General features: G+C 39.9%; 2 protein-coding genes across 2 annotated transcripts in view; one reads left to right on the top strand and one right to left on the bottom strand.

The window, feature by feature from the left end:
- LOC139713462 (serine/threonine-protein kinase Nek1-like) overlaps positions 1 to 3026 on the bottom strand; it is a 43817-nt gene extending 40791 nt beyond the window's left edge. Inside the window, exons 1-3 of the mRNA XM_071625192.1 lie at positions 2635 to 3026; positions 1016 to 1173; positions 383 to 479 (exon numbers count right to left, since the gene is read on the bottom strand). Of these exons, the coding sequence (XP_071481293.1) occupies positions 383 to 479; positions 1016 to 1132 (214 nt within the window). The 5' untranslated portion in view covers positions 1133 to 1173; positions 2635 to 3026. The remainder of the gene's footprint in view (positions 1 to 382; positions 480 to 1015; positions 1174 to 2634) is intronic.
- A 6-nt stretch (positions 3027 to 3032) lies between these two features.
- Positions 3033 to 19187, top strand: LOC139713333 (NADH dehydrogenase [ubiquinone] 1 alpha subcomplex subunit 2-like). The gene is made up of 3 exons (XM_071625081.1): positions 3033 to 3180; positions 13012 to 13118; positions 18873 to 19187. Exons 1-3 carry the CDS (start codon positions 3092 to 3094, stop codon positions 18965 to 18967), a joined length of 291 nt encoding a protein of 96 aa, XP_071481182.1. The 5' UTR covers positions 3033 to 3091; the 3' UTR covers positions 18968 to 19187.
- The last annotated feature ends 475 nt before the right edge of the window (positions 19188 to 19662 follow it).

Below are 19662 nucleotides of genomic sequence, written 5' to 3'. Positions count from 1 at the left end.
AACTATTTCATACATTGAGAGGAAAAAGTTATATATGCCAGAGTACAAATATATTAATTACCCTCAATCAAGATAGAGCACACATTTCTGGATGAACGAAAGAAATTTCCTTCAAGTGGTCTGAGCTGCACGTCGACTATTTTTCACAATAGCCAAAATTAAAAGTATTTCAGATGTATTTGTTGTTACCTTGCAGATTATGTGACATGCTAAATCAGTAACATTCATAATTCTAGCCAAAATTAGGATGAGAAAATATGAATCTTTCCAATATGAGACGATACATACAACAATCATACAGTATACCTGGTAAATGCAATCTGTCACAGATACGATTGAACCAATATAAATTATTAGAAAAATGATACACATTTCAATATACCTTCAAAAGACTCTGCGTATGACACAATGTTAGGATGTCTCATCTTCTTCAGCACTGAAACTTCTTTCTTGGACTCCTCCCGTTCTTTTCTTTTCATCTGTAAAGGTGGAATTTCGATATCTTATGGAATATGATTACTCCTGTGATACCAAATACTGGTATTCACAAATAAACACACACAAACTCACAAAAACAGAAACACAAACACACACATATTACATTTATATGGCGTCATACGTTTTGGGATATTATCATGCAGCAGAAAAGTGGGACAAAAAACACGAAATGATAACACAATACACAACCAATTCATATCAAACAAATCAAACAAGTAATGAAAAGAAAAATGCTTCCAAAAAAGTCGTACAAACTAGATCTCGGTAGAGTAGTAATACATTTTCAAAAAAATTTTAAAAAACAAGTGACATGCAAGTACAAATATAATTCTTAAACAGACAAATATCCTGGTCCTTTTTTTTTTTTTTGTTGTTGTTGTTGATATTCAGGACATCAGGGATTCATTAGGGCAGAGATTTGTTTTTCCCCAAATGTTGAAGAGTATCTTGCTGTAATGGTTTTTTACGATACATAGGTTTGATGACAATAGGAAATTTAAAAATGGCTACATCTTACCTTTGAAATATTGATTTCTTTGATGACATATTCCTTCCCATCTTGCTTGCTTTGTACAAGCAGGGCTTTACCAAAGGATCCCTCACCAATCTGTCTCTTTTTCACGTATCGATCCATCTTGCTTGCTCAACGCTGATATCACAATCTTCAAACTGTAACTAGGATTCACATGAGAAATGAAAGTATCCATTAGACAAGGCAATGGAGTGATTGATATAGAAAGTTTTTCTTTATCTTATATCTGTCACTTTGTGGGTGGGTAAGGGAGAGTGAGATTGCTGAAATGAAATAACAATATCATGACATACTAAATAGTTGTAATGCTAGTTACATGTAGGGAGGGGTTTTTTTAATATCATCTTTCATTGCTTTTCATTTTACAACAAAGATATCAAGCAAAAACCTATACACTATATAAATATCACTTTCTCTTCCTTATGCCCCAGTCACATATAAACACGGATGCTCAAGGATCTACACGGTGATCCGGGGAGATCCGGGATAGTTTCGACCTCGATGGAGTGTCGACAAGCGATGGCATGACTGTATACACGGTATCAAAACAGCAGCTATATGGATAAGGCCGGAAGAGCGCGGCATCTACACAGACAAACACGGCAGTTACACGGCAGCCACACGGACCATCCCGGATTGCTCTGCCAACACGGCAATCCCAGGATTACGCCAGATGTTTTTGACCTCCAAACGCAGTCCTGGGTGACGCGGACACCTGAGTCCTAGGGTTGCTTGATTCCCGTGACATAGACTCTTATCCACCTATAAAAACCTTAGTTCGAAGGTTTTCATTTTACGCATATAACGCTTCAATTGCCTGACAGTCAAAACAAGAAGAGGTCTGAGGTCAGTCTGTGCTGGGTGGAAACTTCATTTGTCAAGCATTGCCGCGCCGCCGCGCCTGGCGACACTCGCGCCAGTAATCGCTCGCATTTCAGCATTCGCATGGGTCGTTTGACATCGCATTTAAATCCATGATTTTAGATATGATGCCTCAAACCGATTTTGCTCAAATTTCGTGAGTAACTAGGAAACTTGTGACGCTTTATGGACATAACGAAGCGAATTGTCGCAGTCCTTTCATTTTCGCGTTGCATTGCAAAAAAGCGTGGAGACTCCTTATAAGGGGTGCCCCGGGGGTTACTTATAACAAGGGGGACGGGGTTAAAAGGGGGACGGGTTACTTATAAGGAGGGGCCCCCCTTGTGAGTGGGTTTCCCGAACTGATATGTGACGTTAACAGTCGACTGTCCGATACACCCGGGATAGGCCAATTACAATGTCAATGTCAACGCAATTACAAATGGGCGGCACCACCAATGGAATGCAGTGGAATGACGGGCAGCGGGAGCCAGCTAGTTAGCTACTGGAGCTGGCTGGGCTGGGTTGGGCGAACATGCGTTTCCTTGTCCCCCAAGTTGCGGCGCACTTCTACGTTGTTTGATGCTACACAAAAATGCTGTGCGCTGCGATCGATACAATTTACGCGGATTTATAAGCTACGAACACCATGAACACTCATTCATTTGAACGTTCAAATCAAGTTGCAAACATATGATAAGTATTTGACTAAACACAACATTAACTGATTTACTAATACTCACTCTCTTTCATCTCAGTTCAGCGAAATCAGGTTTACAACCTCAACCCGAAAGACACAACCAGTCATTTCTTGCGAATGGCAACAAATATAATTTGGCCGTTGTCATCCATTAAAACTGCCGGTGCACGAACCGCATGATGGGAATGAATATGAGTGCTAGTTTCTTTTCTAGACCTGATTACTGAAGAGTTGTTATTTTCAAGATCGATAGGGTTTATTTCTCTGTTACAGGAGATTAATAAGACTCAAAGTCATGCTTCAGTAGAATTTTCAGTGAAGGGTACATTATTTTATGAAATTCAATGCCGAATTACTTATTAACACATAAATCTTCCACTGAATGATTTAACGGGGTATGCAAGTTTTTGCCCAAGACTACGATAACCTTGCGAACACTAATGAACCGTATGACTACTTTGTGAGTCATCTGGTATATCAAGGAAAATCACGAATTATAAATGGCTGCAGCGGCGAGGAGATTACCTCAACATCTCAAGGAGTTGAGGATTCATCTCTGTCAAAGGTCTCAAGCAAGTGAAGGTGTGAGGTATGTTGACGTGAAAAGATCAAATTATAGAAAAGTAGGGTGCAAATTTTACTCCTTTAGCGTTGTCCCACGCCTTGCATCTTATGTAGGGTCGGACGGGACTGGAGTTAGTGGAGATCAGTCCGGGAAGCGTTTTTTTTTTTTTTAAGACGGCACAGATTGGGGCATGGCGCGTGTTAAACCTATGGGAAAAACGTTGGGTTAGGGTTTTTGGTTATGGTTATGGTTAGGGTTAGGGTTAGGGTTTGATGGTTAGGGTTAGGATTAGGATTAGGGTTAGGTTTAGGGATAGGGTCCCCGATAGATTTTTAGTTTCCCCAATCTGTGCCGTCTAAAAAAAACACGCGTCCGGGAAACTATGAGGACCGCTCCCGCGTACGAGGACTGCCCCGCCTCATGAGGACCGCCCCCACGCCTCAAGAGGCCCCCTATTCACTTCTATTCATCTCACATCTGACGTATAAATTGTCGCAACTTTGCACGGTGATTTTTTGTTACACACACATCAGTTCGGGAAACCCACTCACAAGGGGGGCCCCTCCTTATAAGTAACCCGTCCCCCTTATAAGTAACCCCGTCCCCCTTATAAGTAACCCCCGGGGCACCCCTTATAAGGAGTCTCCACGCTTTTTTGCAATGCAACGCGAAAATGAAAGGACTGCGGCAATTCGCTTGATTATGTAAATAAAGCTTCACAAGTTTCCTAGTTACTCACGAAATTTGAGCAAAATCGGTTTGAGGCATCATATCTAAAATCATGGATTTAAATGCCATGTCAAACGACCCATGCGAATGCTGAAATGCGAGCGATTACTGGCGTGAGTGTCGCCAGGCGCGGCGGTGCGGCAATGCTTGAGTGCAGATGTGGCGACTGAGTCAACCCCTCAGTCGCCACGTCTGCACTCAAGCATTGCCGCGCCGCCGCGCCTGGCGACACTCACGCCAGTAATCGCTCGCATTTCAGCATTCGCATGGGTCGTTTGACATGGCATTTAAATCCATGAGTTTAGATATGATGCCTCAAACCGATTTTGCTCAAATTTCGTGAGTAACTAGGAAACTTGTGAAGCTTTATTGACATAATCAAGCGAATTGCCGCAGTCCTTTCATTTTCGCGTTGCATTGCAAAAAAGCGTGGAGACTCCTTATAAGGGGTGCCCCGGGGGTTACTTATAAGGGGGACGGGGTTACTTATAAGGGGGACGGGTTACTTATAAGGAGGGGCCCCCCTTGTGAGTGGGTTTCCCGAACTGACATGCATGTCCACTATCCATGATGAAAAGAAGGAAAAATCCTATCTGGTTTTTTTTTCAAAAATCGGGTGTTTTGATGGGGGCGCTCTGCATCGGTTGATTAAAACTTGATTGGGGCGTGGGGGCGGTCCTCATGAGGCGGGCCAGTCCTCGTACACGGGAGCGGTCCTCATGAGCGGGTTTCCCGGACTGAGATAGATACGGTCTATATAAATATATGAACTGCGACCAGCAGCCCCATACGCATAGCCCCGCCCCATACCAGTGCACCTATCTTCATCATTTGCACCCTTGATTCTGCCCACAAATGTTCGCTACATACAAAGAAAATAAAAAAAGATAAAATGAATATATTTGGATTTGGATTAAAATATCGGAAAATTGTTCTCCACACGCTCAGGCATGACGGTCGCCACCATCTTTCTCGAGTTACCTAGGCCCTAGGGCGTACGCCTGAGAAGCCTGCGAAACGCACTTCGCCGGGTTGGTAAGACAGATCTGAGGGTGGCAACGTGGTCGTTTTGACTAAGCGAGGATAACAACAAAATTTTTATAATTTAAAAAAAATATATGGTTGGAAATAAAAGAAATATGTATATTATGATAGAATTTGAATTTGCTAAGAAATATTGATAATTAATTTATAGGGAAATATATATAGTCTGGCAAAAATAGTCAAAATTATGACTGATTGCTATTAAACCTAAAACAACAACAACAACCCATACGCATAGCGTAATGGGGCTGCGGACTGTAGCATTCAGGATCGTGACTAGGTAGTATCGCGCCCAAATATCAACTTTAAATCGAAAAATTTATTCAATTTGAAGACTTACCAGTAAAGTTGAAGTATTGACAACAGAATTCGTGCAACGTTTGGTTCTGTCAATAGTCCCTTTCTTTTCGAATTGATGACTTAATGTGACTGGGTCGAGAGAAACCTGGGAGAGCCACACTGTATTGACGGCCAGCACATGCGCACAAATTTCTAATCCATTGACTGGATAAGATGTCTGTGTGCGCATGCGCTGGCCGTCAATTCAGTGTGGCTTTCCCAGGTTTCTCTTGACCGAGTCACATTAAGTCATCAATTCGAACAGAAAGGGACTATTGACAGAACCAAATGTTGCACGAACCCTGTTGTCAATACTTCAAATTGAATAAATTTTTCGATTTAAAGTTGACATTTGGGCGCGATACTACCTAGTCACGATCCTGAATGCTACACAGTCCGCAGCCCCATTACACTATGCGTATGGGGCTGGTCGCAGTAAGTGGAGATACATAGCTCCCAGTTGCTTGTATCTATGTAGATTATTGCTCACTCGCTCGCTCACGCTGATCGGTTGCGACTCGATGATTGATAGTGTAACTATGTTTATAGACCTGTTCATGATGTGTATCACTGTATAGAACAGGTCTAGATTCTGCATCGTGAGTGTATGGGATTGCGTATGGTGGCTTTGTTGTGCCTTTGAAATAATGGCTATTCTGACATGATACCATGATTAGTCAACTGATGACCAGCACATGGTAGGGTCCTAAATTTACTCAGTGCATTACGAAACCAAAACAATCTTTTACATATTAACGTTACTTCGCTAGGGCCCTACCTGAATTGAATGATTGATAGATGGAGGGTTGGGGCTACATGTATGGCTGACAATCAATATTTTGCCCCCACCCCCAATAGACTAGACCCGACCCTATTTTTATATTGAAGATAAACAAACACCCTTCGAAAGCAACCCCCCCCCCCCATCCTATGCCAGTGTTTTCCGTAATGCAAGCCAATGCCCATACATAGCCCTGTTTTTACCTTCCAGTCTCCGCAATGCAGCCAGTATATTTTATATACTTACACTGTATTTATATTGCTCAAAACATACCAGAATGACTTTAAAAGTGAATATTGTTCTGTGACCATGCATCACAAAACCAACAAAAAGTTGCACCCCTTAATTTTACATTAGGACTCAAAAAGGGTGAACTGAAACAGGTCAACCGAGTCAATCTTGAACTATTCGTATAATAAAGATTAGGATCATAAAATGAATGGGCTAGTGTGTTTACAGCAGATTTTCTACAACCCTTTTTTGTAAAGTAGTGAGATCAGGTATGTTTTAGAAGCCCCTTATCATTTCTTGAAAATCCTTATACACACTCTTCACTTTCAACTAAAATAACTTTTGAAAGGATAATGCTACTGCTTTGAAAGTTGGCATCAGTTATGGACGGAATGTGTTACTAGAGTATGTTCAATTTCAGCTTAATCTGATAATCCCTTCCTTGTTGCTCATGTGTTTTACAATGTAGATCCCATGTTTGTCCCATTCATCGCACAGCTAGCATGGTTTGATAAAGATATAGGAATAGACCCTGTACTTCAGAGCCTCTTTTCTCAGTTCACACTTTTCAAGCCAGTGTGTGATTTCAATCCAATATTTGGATAGGTTAAATGAGTCCATTTTAATTGAGTTATATACCAATACATCATTTTAAAGCTTAGAGTCTGCTCCTTTAGAATCTGCCCTAAACTAGAAATCCATGTGTGGCAACTTTTTGTCGGTTTTGTGATGCAGGGTCACATTATATTGACACAAATCAATGTTACAAAAGTTTGTTTTTCAAAAGGTACATTTAATGATAAAAGAAAACTATACATTTGTGTAGCCTTTGAAATGTGAACATGTAAAAAAGGGGACAAAACAGTCTAGGTACTTGCACAGATCTGTTTGTTTGTTATTATACAGGAAAAAATCCTAAGCACAGCAACTCAAATGGATAATTTCCAAACAGCATGTACATTACTTGTATAACTTTTTAACTAAATAGACTTGCGAGACAAAAGTATGACAGCTACATATTGTATTAAACTATAGACTGACTACCTTTGACATAAGTTTTCTTTCCCACAGAGAGAGAGAGAGCGAGAGAGATTTAAAATATCTTTTAAGATTTCTGTCGTCCATTGTCCATTCAAAGATACTTGTTACATGATAATCCATCAATAAAACTGGGTTGTTAGTTAACCCTAACTAGGCCGGCGGGGGCCCTCTGAGGCCCCCCCTCGACGTTCCGCGCAATGTATCACAATCGCGAAAGGCTATCGCCGCGACGTTTCATGACTTTTTTCTTTTGAGTCTCCCGCATATTTTGACACCAAATTTGCGACGCGCAGGCGCGCGGTTCCGAAGTTACGCATAAATATGTACATGCATGTCAGACCAAAATTGCTCAAAAACGTTAATTCGTGTACAATTTCAATGCAAACTGTGCTTAACAGGCAAATTTCATAAAAGCATGATTATTTTGGTGTTTTATTGATTAAAATCAATGAATAACATTTTCCCTTGTTTGGAGCGATGTCGCGGACAAATTTCATTGAAAAAACAATGAAAAACATAAAGTCGAAAAAACAAAGAAATACATAAGAAATTCAAAAAACAATAAAATACTTAAGAATTTTTTTCTGATATCACAATTTTTTTATTACATTTGCTAAGGACACTAAAAAGAATATTTACACAAAAAATGTGCCTATTTTGAGCTTTATTTTGTGATTTATACCAAATAGTCTGATTTTATGCATCGTCATGCATAAATTAGCATAATTTAGCATAAATGATGACTTATTAAAAAAAATAACTTCATGGTATTTTAGATTATATCATAGGCAATGTGTGTGCCAATTTTCGTCGCGATTTGCGCGGTCGACGGCCGAATTCTGGAGGGGGGACCTGCGAGGCCCCCCCCCCGATGAAAATTGTATTTACTGAGTACCAGCATCAAAGATTTGTAACTTTTAACACTCTATCACTGAGCCTGTCCATGTAGGCCATGGGGTGAGCTGGTTTTTTCGCTTGTTTCGTTCCGACAACTGCGGCACTAAAATTTCTCCACAGCTACGTGTAAACAAATAACCAAAAAGGCTACAGGAAAAAGTTCGACACAAACCCTCCTGCAGTATTTTGGTAATTTAGGGGGAAACAGTGAACTTTTTTGTCACTGAGGAGCTGAATATGTACACTTTGCCGTGTACGATATTCATTCGCGAACGATCATGTGATGTATGTTATCCAATCCGAATTGAGAATTATTGTTTACGAGTCAAAATGGCCGCCCCCTGTGAGCCTGTCGACGCGTCTACGTCGTCTGCTCAGCCGAAACTTATTATGCGTTATTATGCATGTAACATCGATGAAGTTTGAAAATTTCACGGCTATGACAAACCTATGATAGACGAAACCTGTTTTGTGTGCCAAAGAGTGGATCAAATTGAGTGGGGGAGACCGTGAAATCGCAGACCAGAACGAAGTGATTCAGCTGCTCAGAAGGACTGACTGCATGTTACTGCAACCTACGTAGTAGGATATTAAATTTACAGGTTAGTTTACGTGCGTACAGTCGAGTCGTATCGTAGCAGTCGACACTGCAGTGCAGTCTCACTCATAATGTTAATGACCATGATGACTACAAGTACAATTGTTCAACGTTTAATAGCTATGTTATGAACGTTGCTTGTGTATGTTATAATGGGCACTAATGGCAATGCAGTAGCTTAGCCGTTAGCGTGTCTGTTACTTAGATAAATTATCTTGAATTTCACCTTGGCATGGCATAGCGCTGTTATAATGTCGCCTAACGTTAGATGTAATTTTACATGTTGTTCTATGTACAGCCCAGGTTAGGTTGATGTAGCTGATCGGTGATATTGTTTTGTAAAAGTCTTGACACACAGGACTGGATTGAAAAAGGTCTAAACTGCATGTAAATTTATATTTTCATAATCATGGCCATGGAGTATTAATATTAAAAATCCATCCTGTTTCTCTCACCCCGAAATTGGCGAATCCTCCCTCAAAACACACATTTAGCATCTCATTAAATTAACTTATTAATATTTGATATAAATAGATCTAAAAGACCAACAATGACAATAACATAATTGCAACAATTAAACTCCCTAAAACATATGATTACCATTATGTTGTGCCAAACTATAAAGCAGTGGGTGGTGGTGATAGTGAAAGGCCAAGGATTCTAGTATTAATGATGATAAGGCAGTTGTATTCATAATTATGATAATTGATATTGCATGTGATCAGGTGCTGAAAGCTGTAGATGTAATTTAAAATCAGTAATTGCATTGCAAGTACAAGTTGAAGTAGTTGATGATGACAATGATCATGAGGTGTTAATGATTACCTGGCATAGTACTAGGGCCTCTGTATTGGTAATTACAAGATTCAAATATTGGCAGTCAATAGTCTACCGTACATTTAATGATATATTGAGTGTAATGTTCAACCCCTCCCTCTAGCATTTAGCCTTTTTTCCCCCTAACAAAATCCAACGGCTAATCATTGCTGTTCATTTCTCCATTGTATTAAATAGGATTCCATGAAACGTGCTACAAGAGGTTTATATATAGCAAACGCCTGAATCTCGCTAGGAAACGAAAGCTGAAGGAGGAGCCTGGTCCGTCAGCAGGAGCATCTGTTTCCTCCCCTAAGACGCTCACATCAAGATCAAGATTTTCTTCTGGAAGCTCTTCAGGTTCTGCTGTGTTGCCTGTGAAATGCATCATTTGCAACAGAGTCAACCTGCTCATTACTTGCCAAGGGAAATAGGTTAATATGATTGATATTGAAGCATGAAAACATTGTCATGTTACTATAAGTTGTCCTTGATAAAATGGAGCAATATATAGGCCTATACACCACTGAAACATTCACACACATACACAAAGAACTTCAGTGCAAAGTTCAGAAACAACAGAATGTACTGTATATGCACCAATGCTTTGGTCAATGTGATTGATATTCAAGAATTGACATCTTACCAAAGTTGTGCATGATAAAATGTCTTTGTAATACAGATTGCTTCCTGTATTTTGAATGTCAATGTTTATGCAACATGTTTTGACTCCTTGCCTCAGTATGTGATTGTTCGCCCTTTAGCAAACATTTCTGCCCACTATTATGATTTGATTAGGGTTGAATTATTCTAAGAACAAAGATGTTTTCCTAAGTGTGTTTTTTTTTCATAAAACTGAATGACTACGATTAAAATTTGTTTCTCCCACCCTGGGGAAAAAAATATGTAACTATTATTAATACTGAAACAGAATGTTCATGTAGAAAGGTCAGTACAATGTAGGTGTGAGTACAAAATCAGTTTGCTAAAACTAATACACACCAGCCAAATGAAAATTGTGCAGAAGTTGAGTCAGGTTTGCACAGATCCTCTGATATTGGATGTTAATTGCAATGTTATCATAATTTTTAATGCCAAACCTGTTTTATTCTCTCCAAGATTTTCAGGTACACATTGCCTCCAATGCAGAATCCAACAGTTTTCACTCATGATTGGGTAAACTATAATTTTGCCTTTATTTTATATATTGGCATTTTTCAAAACTTTTACACCCTTTCAAGGATATTTGGACCATGGAATGTTCCAGGAAATTTATTAAAACTAGAAAATTTGACTGATTATCATTTTGAGCTATCTTACATGAAAGGAGGTAGTGTCCCACCATGTTGTAACCTAATGATAGCAATGAAAACTTCAGGAAATTTTATGAAGATTAAATTTTCTAGTGCTAAAGTAATGTATAATATTTCATGAACAACGTGATTGCTATGTGATCTAAGTATATTAAAGCTTCTTAAGAAGAAGAAGAAGAAGAAAAGAAAAACATGTTTACTGATAAACAATATGATCTGTTTAATAGTACTGTCTCATGTGTGTAAATGAGTTTGTATGTGTGCGTGTGAGTGTATATAATATGTCAGCGTTTTTATGCACCTGTGTATGTGTAATGCACTGATCAGTACATGTATTATATCATTGTGTGTGTTCATGTTTATGATAATCTTTTTTATGATGCTGATGTGATAAATGGCCAAGGCATGTAGAATAATATTTTAATTCACTTGGGTATATTGAATCTTCATAACTATGTGTGTGCGTATGTGTGTGTGCATGTGAGGGTGTGTGTGTGTGTGTGTGTGTGTGTATACAATAAGATTCTCCCACATGCACGCGGACACACACACAAACAAACACACTGATTTTTTTCTCTTTTTTTTTGCCTTGAATGATTAGTCATTTGATTAATAACATGTCTTTGAACAGAATATAAGGCATTTGCCTTGACCTCTGACGGTCAGTCAGTGCTCTCTCTCATATGGTCTTGAACCACTTTGCTCTTGTCCTCCTTTGCATAGCCAGCATCAGGAAAAGCTGAAACATGAGATATAATGCAACTATTAAACCAAAACTTCACTTTTTTTTTCTAGGTATATGGCTAAAAGCAGTGCTTTACAAATATGTATATGCATTTCAGCTTAGAAACACTATGGGAACTATACTGCGGCTAGCAGCCCCATACGCATAACTGCGGCCAGCAGCCCCATACGCATAGCGTCATGGGGCTGTGAACTGTAGCATACAGGATCATGACTGATATTTTATCGCGGACAAATACCAACTTAAAATCGGGAAAAAATCTTCAATTTGAAGACTTATTAATAAATTTGAAGTATTGATAACAGAGTTCGTGCAAGGTTTGCTTCTGCAAATAGTTCCTTTCTGTTCAAATTGATGACTAAATGTGACTCGGTCGAGAGGAAACTGGGAGAGCTACACTGAATTGACGGCCAGCGCATGCACAGACAGACATCTAATATCCAGTCAATGGATACGAAATTTGTGCGCAGTGATGTGTGCGCCTGCGCTGACCGTCAATTCAGCGTAGCTCTCCCAGATTCCTCTCGACCTAGTCATATTAAGTCATCAAATCGAACAGAAAATGACTATATGTAGAACCAAACCTTGCACGAACCCTGTTGTCAATACTTCAACCTTACTTGTAAGTCTTCAAATTGAAGAATTTTTGTTCGATTTAAGGTTGACATTTGTCCGCGATACTTCCCTGTCATGATCCTAAATGCTACAATCCGCAGCCCCATTACGATATGTGTATTGGGCTGCTGGTCGCAGTTTATAAAATATGGATTTTCGCAAAAACTGCAGGATATTTCGAGGAGAACTTTTTACAGTATATTTAGGATGTGCAAAACATCACATTTCCGCATTCAGAAAGTAGTGCCAGTGTTGCTGGAACGAAACCCATTTTCTAAGCCTCTTTTTCAGCTTCACCCCATGGCCTAATGGAAAGACTGTATTTTTAGGTCTCCAGAACTTTCATTGCACATACTAAATTTGCCACATGGCAGTGAAGTTGTTAGTACATGTATGTATGAGAGCTACCGGTACAATGTTATCAATTAAGTTGTAGAAGAAATGTATTCAAAGACAATTTAATGTCTGCATGAAGCCTCTAATAAAACACAAAACCTGAGTGCGCAGTGGTATAATTTAGCTTCAGTATCAAAGGGAAATGCATTTTTCAAACTACCCTGGGTAAGTTAACTGTATCACATTTCCCTTGTACCATTTTTTTTCTGTGTAAATACAAAATTTATTCTTCCATGCTGTTTTTATCATCTACCTGATATGCAGTTTCTGCTAATATTGATAACAATGAATACACATTGTTGCTTTTCAGGGAATGGGTAAAGACAAACTATGTTGACTTGAAGAAAGCTAATCCACGCTTCCCGATCCTGATCAGAGAATGCAGTGGAGTCCAACCAGTTGTTTATGCCCGCTATGGTGAGCCTCTAATTCCTTTTGTCCAGGAAGCCAAAGCTTCCCGAGTCTGCCTTGTTATATACAGTTGAACCTCTCGTATCCGGACAAGTCGGGACCGGGGCTCATCCGGATAAGGGATTTGGCCAGATACGGGAGACTCAATGCTTTTATACATGTACCGTACATACACATACACATGTACTGATGTAGCCCATTGTAGTACCACATGTAGTAATGTGTATACTGCAACCTTTTCATTGTTACAGTTGGGGATGTTTGGGGATGTTAAAATGTCTGAAGGTAAGCAATTTGGAAGGAAATTTGATGTAATGTATGTTAATCATGTTGGAAGTAACATGTAATTCATGTGTGTTTGTGTAGGAGTTCTCAAGGAGTTGGGAATCCCCCTTTCCTCAGATAATTATTTTAAAAAAATCATGGCGAGATTGCGTCCGTATAGTAGAGAGATCCGGATAAAGGGAGGCCGGATAAGAGAGGTTCAACTGTACTTATAACACATTGTTGTAGCCCATAATGATGTTCAAACAGGTACCGGTACCAAACTTGCCACTCAGTAGTCGACAAACCTGTAACTATGAGTTTCAAGTTGATGATATATCCAACAAGGGACCCACCGTAGACAGTAATATTCATTAAACTGAGTGGGTATTTTATATTCTGGTAGATATGGCAGGATGGACTGCAATAATTCAGGAATGCAAAAATGGTCTAAAATTACTGCTAAAATTGCAGATGTTTGACTTTACTACACTTTGCTATGGATTGATCCATGATGTAATTTGCCAGAGGGAAAGTGGGATGTTGTAGACAATTGGTCTAAGAGTAGCATCCTGCAGCTTTGAATATGCATGAGTTACCAATGGTATAAGATAGAGCTCTGAAATTTTACATTCATGGAAAACAATTTGAAGACTGTATCATATGCCAATGGAAAAGGGGCCATTTATAATATGGTCTCAAACACAAACATGCAAAATGCTGATGTGTGGTATACATATAGTACTTCATGTAAACTTTGGCATATTGTTGTCATGTTTCAGATGCTCATATGGCACTATGCATTGTGGCTAGTATACCTTTGTGCTCTACCAAACCACATACATGCAAACACCAGGCCTTGAAATAGGATTTTGGAGGGGCAAGGCCATTTAGAAAAGGGCACTTTTTCCAAGAGGCCAGCCATGAAAGGGCACTTAGGTCAGTCAGAGGGGCACCAAGGCCACATTGAAAAGGGCATGTTGGGTGTTTTTTTAAAGGGTGATTTTTGCGACGTTGCAAGAATTTTATGTTTTTTTCATATTCTAACAACAACCCCCCCCCCCCCATACATAATATATATACAGTCAACCTCGCGTAAGTCGACATAATCGGGAGTGAGTAAAACACGTCGACTTACAGTACGCGTAAGTCGACATTTTGTCGACTTATAAATGAAAATTAATTTCCTCTGTACAGAGTAAGATTTGGATCACGATGCAGATCACTACCCATAATATCTTACTCCTTTTGCCGCCAAAACATGCCTACTGACATGAGCAACAATAATGTTTTAGTTCATGCATAAATCTTGCGCGGGTTAGTAACGACGACAACGCACAATTCCCAAATCTCTAGAGAGATTTTGAGAGAGCGGGATCGGAAACCTAGGCCCGTTTCTAGACACTTAACGTTTTAAACTTAATTTGAAATATCAAAGGCAAATTCCCCAAAATTGAATTAAACTTTGCGATTTAAATTTAAGTGCGTTGCTGGGAAGATATGCGTGTGATTTCGCATGATTCTGTCGAGATTATTTTTCAGTGCCGACTGAGTTGAAATATGTGTGATTTTCCTTCCCTAAGTCGCCATATTTGTTCTGCTCCGATTCGCAACATTATAACTACCGCTCTGTACGGCGCGGGCCTGTCTGAAATAAGAAGAAGAAAAGTTTGTTCATCCGAAAACGACATCTTTCGGACTACTATAACCTCCGTAAAAACAAACCTCTTACCATTGTCGGACTAATTTAACTTTGGACTGAGATTTAAAACTTCGGCATAGCGAACTTTAACAATAATTCGTTGTCATTTTTTTCATTGACATTTTGTGAAGCAGCATGCGTTTCGGTAGTTTGAAACGTGTAAATGTTGCGATGTCTTTCCTCTGCAAGTGCAGACTAAGTTCGGTCACGGCGAAAGTTCCGTTACGAAATAAAAAATAATGCGAGCCTTTTCAACAATAACGCACTTCCGTACATTTTTATGCGTTTAAACGCAGTTTCTAGTTTCGGACAAGAACCGCAAGTCTTTTCTGCAACGCTCTTGCGTTTTAAAAACAGATTTGCATTTGATTTTTAGAGTTGCGTTTAAACGCAATTGAGTTTAAATTTCATACAATTTTCTAGTTTTGTGTTATTATCAAACGCAAGTCTTTTCGGCGTTCCGTGTGATTTGATGGACTTGTATTTGATTTTCAGAATTGCGTTTAATTTTTAATTTTGCTTACGATAAGTCTTTTAAACAATAACACACTTCCGAAGATGTTTAGAGATGCGTTTAAACGCAATTTCTTATAGTTTCGTACAAAAACCGCAAGTCTTCTCTGCAACGCTCTTACGTTTGAATACACCGATACGTGATTTGATGGACTTGCATTTGATTTTTAGAGTTGCGTTTAAACGCAATTGAGTTAAAAAAAAAAAGTTCCCTTCAATTTTCTAGTATCGTGTGATTATCAAACGCAAGTCTTTCAGCGTTCCGTGTGATTTGATGGACTTGCATTTGATTTTTAGTGTTGCGTTTAAACGCAATTGAGTTTAAGTTTCCTACAGTTTTCTAGTTTCGTGTGATTATCAAACGCAAGTCTTTTCAGCGTGCCATGTGTTTTGATGGACTTGCATTTGATTTTCAGAGTTGCGTTTAAACGCGAGTTTAAAAAAAAGTTCCCTACAATTTGCATACAGTTGCATTTAATTTGTAATTTTGTTTACGAAATAAAAAATAATGCAAGTCTTTTAAACAATAACACACTTCCGTAGATGTTTAGAGATGCGTTTAAACACAGTTTCTTAAGGGCTTTTTACACTTGTAAAATTTTGCTTAGCCCCGGACCAACGGTGGGGCTAAGGGGGGGCCTTAGCCCCACCGTTGGTACGGGACTATCCTTAGCCCACTTTCTGTTTACACTCGTTTTTGCCAAAGTGGGCTAGCCCCACCGATAGTACGGTACTATCTGGCCCTGCAAAATAGCAGGGGTTAGCACCGCAATTGCGGTGCTAGCACCGCAATTGCGGTGCCAAGCAAGTGAGTGTAAACAGAACGAAAAAATAATCCTGGGCTAAGCGACGGAGACGAAGTCCGACCCTCACTGACCAATCAGAAACGAGGTAATCAAGTGCTGCCGGTGCGTGCGTGTACGTGTACAGTACACAGCGTAATTATGAATATTCATGTGGTTTGGAAAGTCCGGGGCTAAGAAATACGAGTGTAAAAAGGTCAGTTTTCTCCTTAGCCCCGGACAAGAGATAGTACGGGACTAATTGGCGAGTGTAAAAAGCTGAAAAAATTGGTACGGGACTAACGATAGTCCTGGGTCAGAGAAAGTCCGGGGTTAAGAAACACAAGTGTAAAAAGCCCTTTATAGTTTCGTACAAAAACCGCAAGTCTTCTCTGCAACGCACTTGCGTTTAGCGTTACGTGTGATATGATGGACTTGCATTTGATTTTTAGAGTTGCGTTTAAACGCAATTGAGTTAAAAAAAGTTCCCTACAATTTTCTAGTTTCGTATGATTATCAAAAGCAAGTCTTTCAGCGTTCCGTGCGATTTGATGGACTTGCATTTGATTTTTAGTGTTGCGCTTAAACGCAATTGAGTTTAAGTTTCCTACAATTTTCTAGTTTCGTGTGATTATCAAACGCAAGTCTTTTCAGCGTGCCATGTGTTTTGATGGACTTGCATTTGATTTTCAGAGTTGCGTTTAATTTTTAATTTTGCTTATACGAAATGAAAAAAAATAATGCAAGTCTTTTCAACAATAACGCACTTCCGTCATTTCCGTAGATGTATAGAGATTTATTTAAACGCAGTTTCTAGTTTCGTACAAAAACCGCAAGTCTTCTCTGCAACGCTCTTGCGTTTAAATACATCGTTGCGTGTGATTTGATGGACTTGCATTTGATTTTTAGAGTTGCGTTTAAACGCAATCGAGTTTCAGGTTCGTAACAATTATTTTCTAGTTTCATATGATTATCAAACGCAAGTCTTTTCAGCAACGCAATTGCGTTTAAATGCAAAAGTTGCGTGTGGTTTGATATCACCTGCATTTGATTTTTTGAGTTGCATTGTAATAAATCTTTTTAGAAAGGGCCCTGGTTTTAATACCGCTTCGGAATAATCAACGTTAGAATATTCGGATTTACAAAAACAGGGGCAGGGGGCACATACCCCCCCCCCCCCCCTATACTTTTTGGGGCACCATCAAAATGTGCCCCGTTTTCTTTGAAGGTGCCCCTTTTTTCCTGTAGGCTGTAAAGGGGGGCACACTTTTTCCTAGGGGCAGTTTTAAGAACAAAAAGGGCACTTTGAGGAACAAAAAGGGCACTTTGAGGAACAAAAAGGGCACTTTGAGGAACAAAAAGGGCACTTTGAGGAACAAAAAGGGCACTTTGAGGAACGAAAAGGGCACTTTGAGGAACAAAAAGGGCACTTTCAGGAACGAAAAGGGCACTTTCAGGAACAAAAAGGGCACTTTGAGGAACAAAAAGGGCACTTTGAGGAACAAAAAGGGCACTTTGAGGAACAAAAGGGCACTTTGAGGAACAAAAATCAAAAAGGGCACTTTGAGGAACACTTTCAACTAACCAGCCAACCCGTGTTCACATACAGTGTTACGGGGGTCGGGGATCTGCACAATTTTTTGAACATTTTATTTCACTTTTTTTCGCATGCGTGCCCTCGATCACATTTACTTTGAGCATGCGAGCATGAATGCAGAGCGAGAGAGATGGCAATACTCGCAGCCGTCCGACATGCCTGGCACATGGCTTGCGACCACTTGCTCCAGACGATTTAATAGCCGCATTCCCCACAGTAACACACGCATGCACATACTGCACCCACCCAACGCGCTCAACCGCTGATTGCGACACTCGACGTACAGACACCATCAACGTACTTCCGTACGTACGCAGTACGAGGCAGTCGGAACGGTCAAAGCCGGTCGGCCGTACCGTACGTACATAAGTACAAGTGTACGTACACGTCGTCTCGTTGAGTTTGAATCAGATAAGAATAGTGGGACGCGAGTGAACTGAACAGAAGGTATGATATTTGAGATGAGGAAATTTGTTCAAGCTTATTGAAGTGTAGACTTTGAGAAAGGGCATATTATACGTCATATACAAGAACTTTCATTCTAAAAGGGCACCACGGCCACAAGAAAAAGGGCACATTTTTTTTTGGCCGTAACTTTGATCACGGAAGAAAGGGCATTGCGGCCAACGAGAGGGGCACCGACGGCCATGGCCGTCGGTGGCCGTCGGTTAATTCGAGGCCTGAAACACTGTAGGATTTAAATACACAACTTTTGTAGTTTGATGCTTGCCTTCACAGATTTTGTTTTTGTCTTTATGTTTTTGTTTTTTCAGTCTCTTCTCTTTCTTGCCTTTTAGGACAATAGCAAAATACTACATTTGGTGTACTGCTGACTGGTAAGCATGGTACAGTATATGGTCAAATTTTGTAACATCATTTTGTGTATCTGTGTTTGTTGCCAGAGTTTGGACGGGAGTCAAGTACAGCATTGACTGGTTTCAGCAGCAAGCAAGTCAACGAAGCCATTCAGGGTCTAGCAGCTCAACAGCCACAGTAACCTCAGAGACAATGAAAAAAAAAAAGTGAATTTACAGTGGAGTTGTGCATGGACTGTGCGTAGAAGAGACAGAGCCTTGTCTCATGGAGTTTGATACCAAGTAGACACTGGAGCACCTCCTTGAAGAAAGAGGACACTGTGATGCTTTGGTTTCATCTTTTTTCAAATTTCCCTACACATCTGCTTCTGGAAGGCAGATATACTGTCTCACATTCAAGAAGGGGAGTGCTGTGGGGTTCTTGGAAGATCCTTATCCGGCTGCCAGCTGCCTAGGGAAGGGTGGGGGGGGGGGGGGGGGGAGTTATTTCAACATGGCCCACTGTAGCACCAATGTCAACACAGTTCTGCTGATATGATGTAATAATGCGCTATCTTGTATAGGTTTGCCACCTGTACTGGTGAAGGAGATCTCATTTCTTTGTTTCTGTCCTCAGTACTCTGTGCTTTGAAGCCATGGTATAAATGGGAGAAAATGATAACAAAGAATGAAAATGTAAAGAAATCTACCCCCTTGCTATTTGCCTCTGAAGACAGTCTGCTAAAGGTGTAGATGTTCGGAGAATTCAATGATCTTTGCATTTGTTATTTTTAACATTTTGTTTGGTGCAAGTGTATTTCAGTGGTCATTTTATTTCATTTCAACACAAACATGACTTGCACTATGCAGAGTGATTATATCTCTTCCATATACTGTG

This window comes from Diadema antillarum, unplaced genomic scaffold (assembly GCF_040938485.1).
Source record: "Diadema antillarum isolate AM-2024a unplaced genomic scaffold, OU_Dant_1.0 scf00000043, whole genome shotgun sequence".
Taxonomy (NCBI): Eukaryota; Metazoa; Echinodermata; class Echinoidea; order Diadematoida; family Diadematidae; genus Diadema; species Diadema antillarum.
The sequence above is the reverse complement of the archived record's forward strand: the minus strand, read 5'-3'. Positions and strand labels throughout refer to the sequence as shown.

Coding starts and splice junctions, on each gene's coding strand:
- LOC139713333 (XM_071625081.1), top strand. CDS start 3,092: ATGGCTGCAGCGGCGAGGAGATTACCTCAACATCTCAAGGAGTTGAGG. Junction 3,181..13,011: donor CAAGCAAGTGAAGGTGTGAG/GTATGTTGACGT, acceptor GTTGCTTTTCAG/GGAATGGGTAAAGACAAACT. Junction 13,119..18,872: donor AGTTGTTTATGCCCGCTATG/GTGAGCCTCTAA, acceptor GTTTGTTGCCAG/AGTTTGGACGGGAGTCAAGT.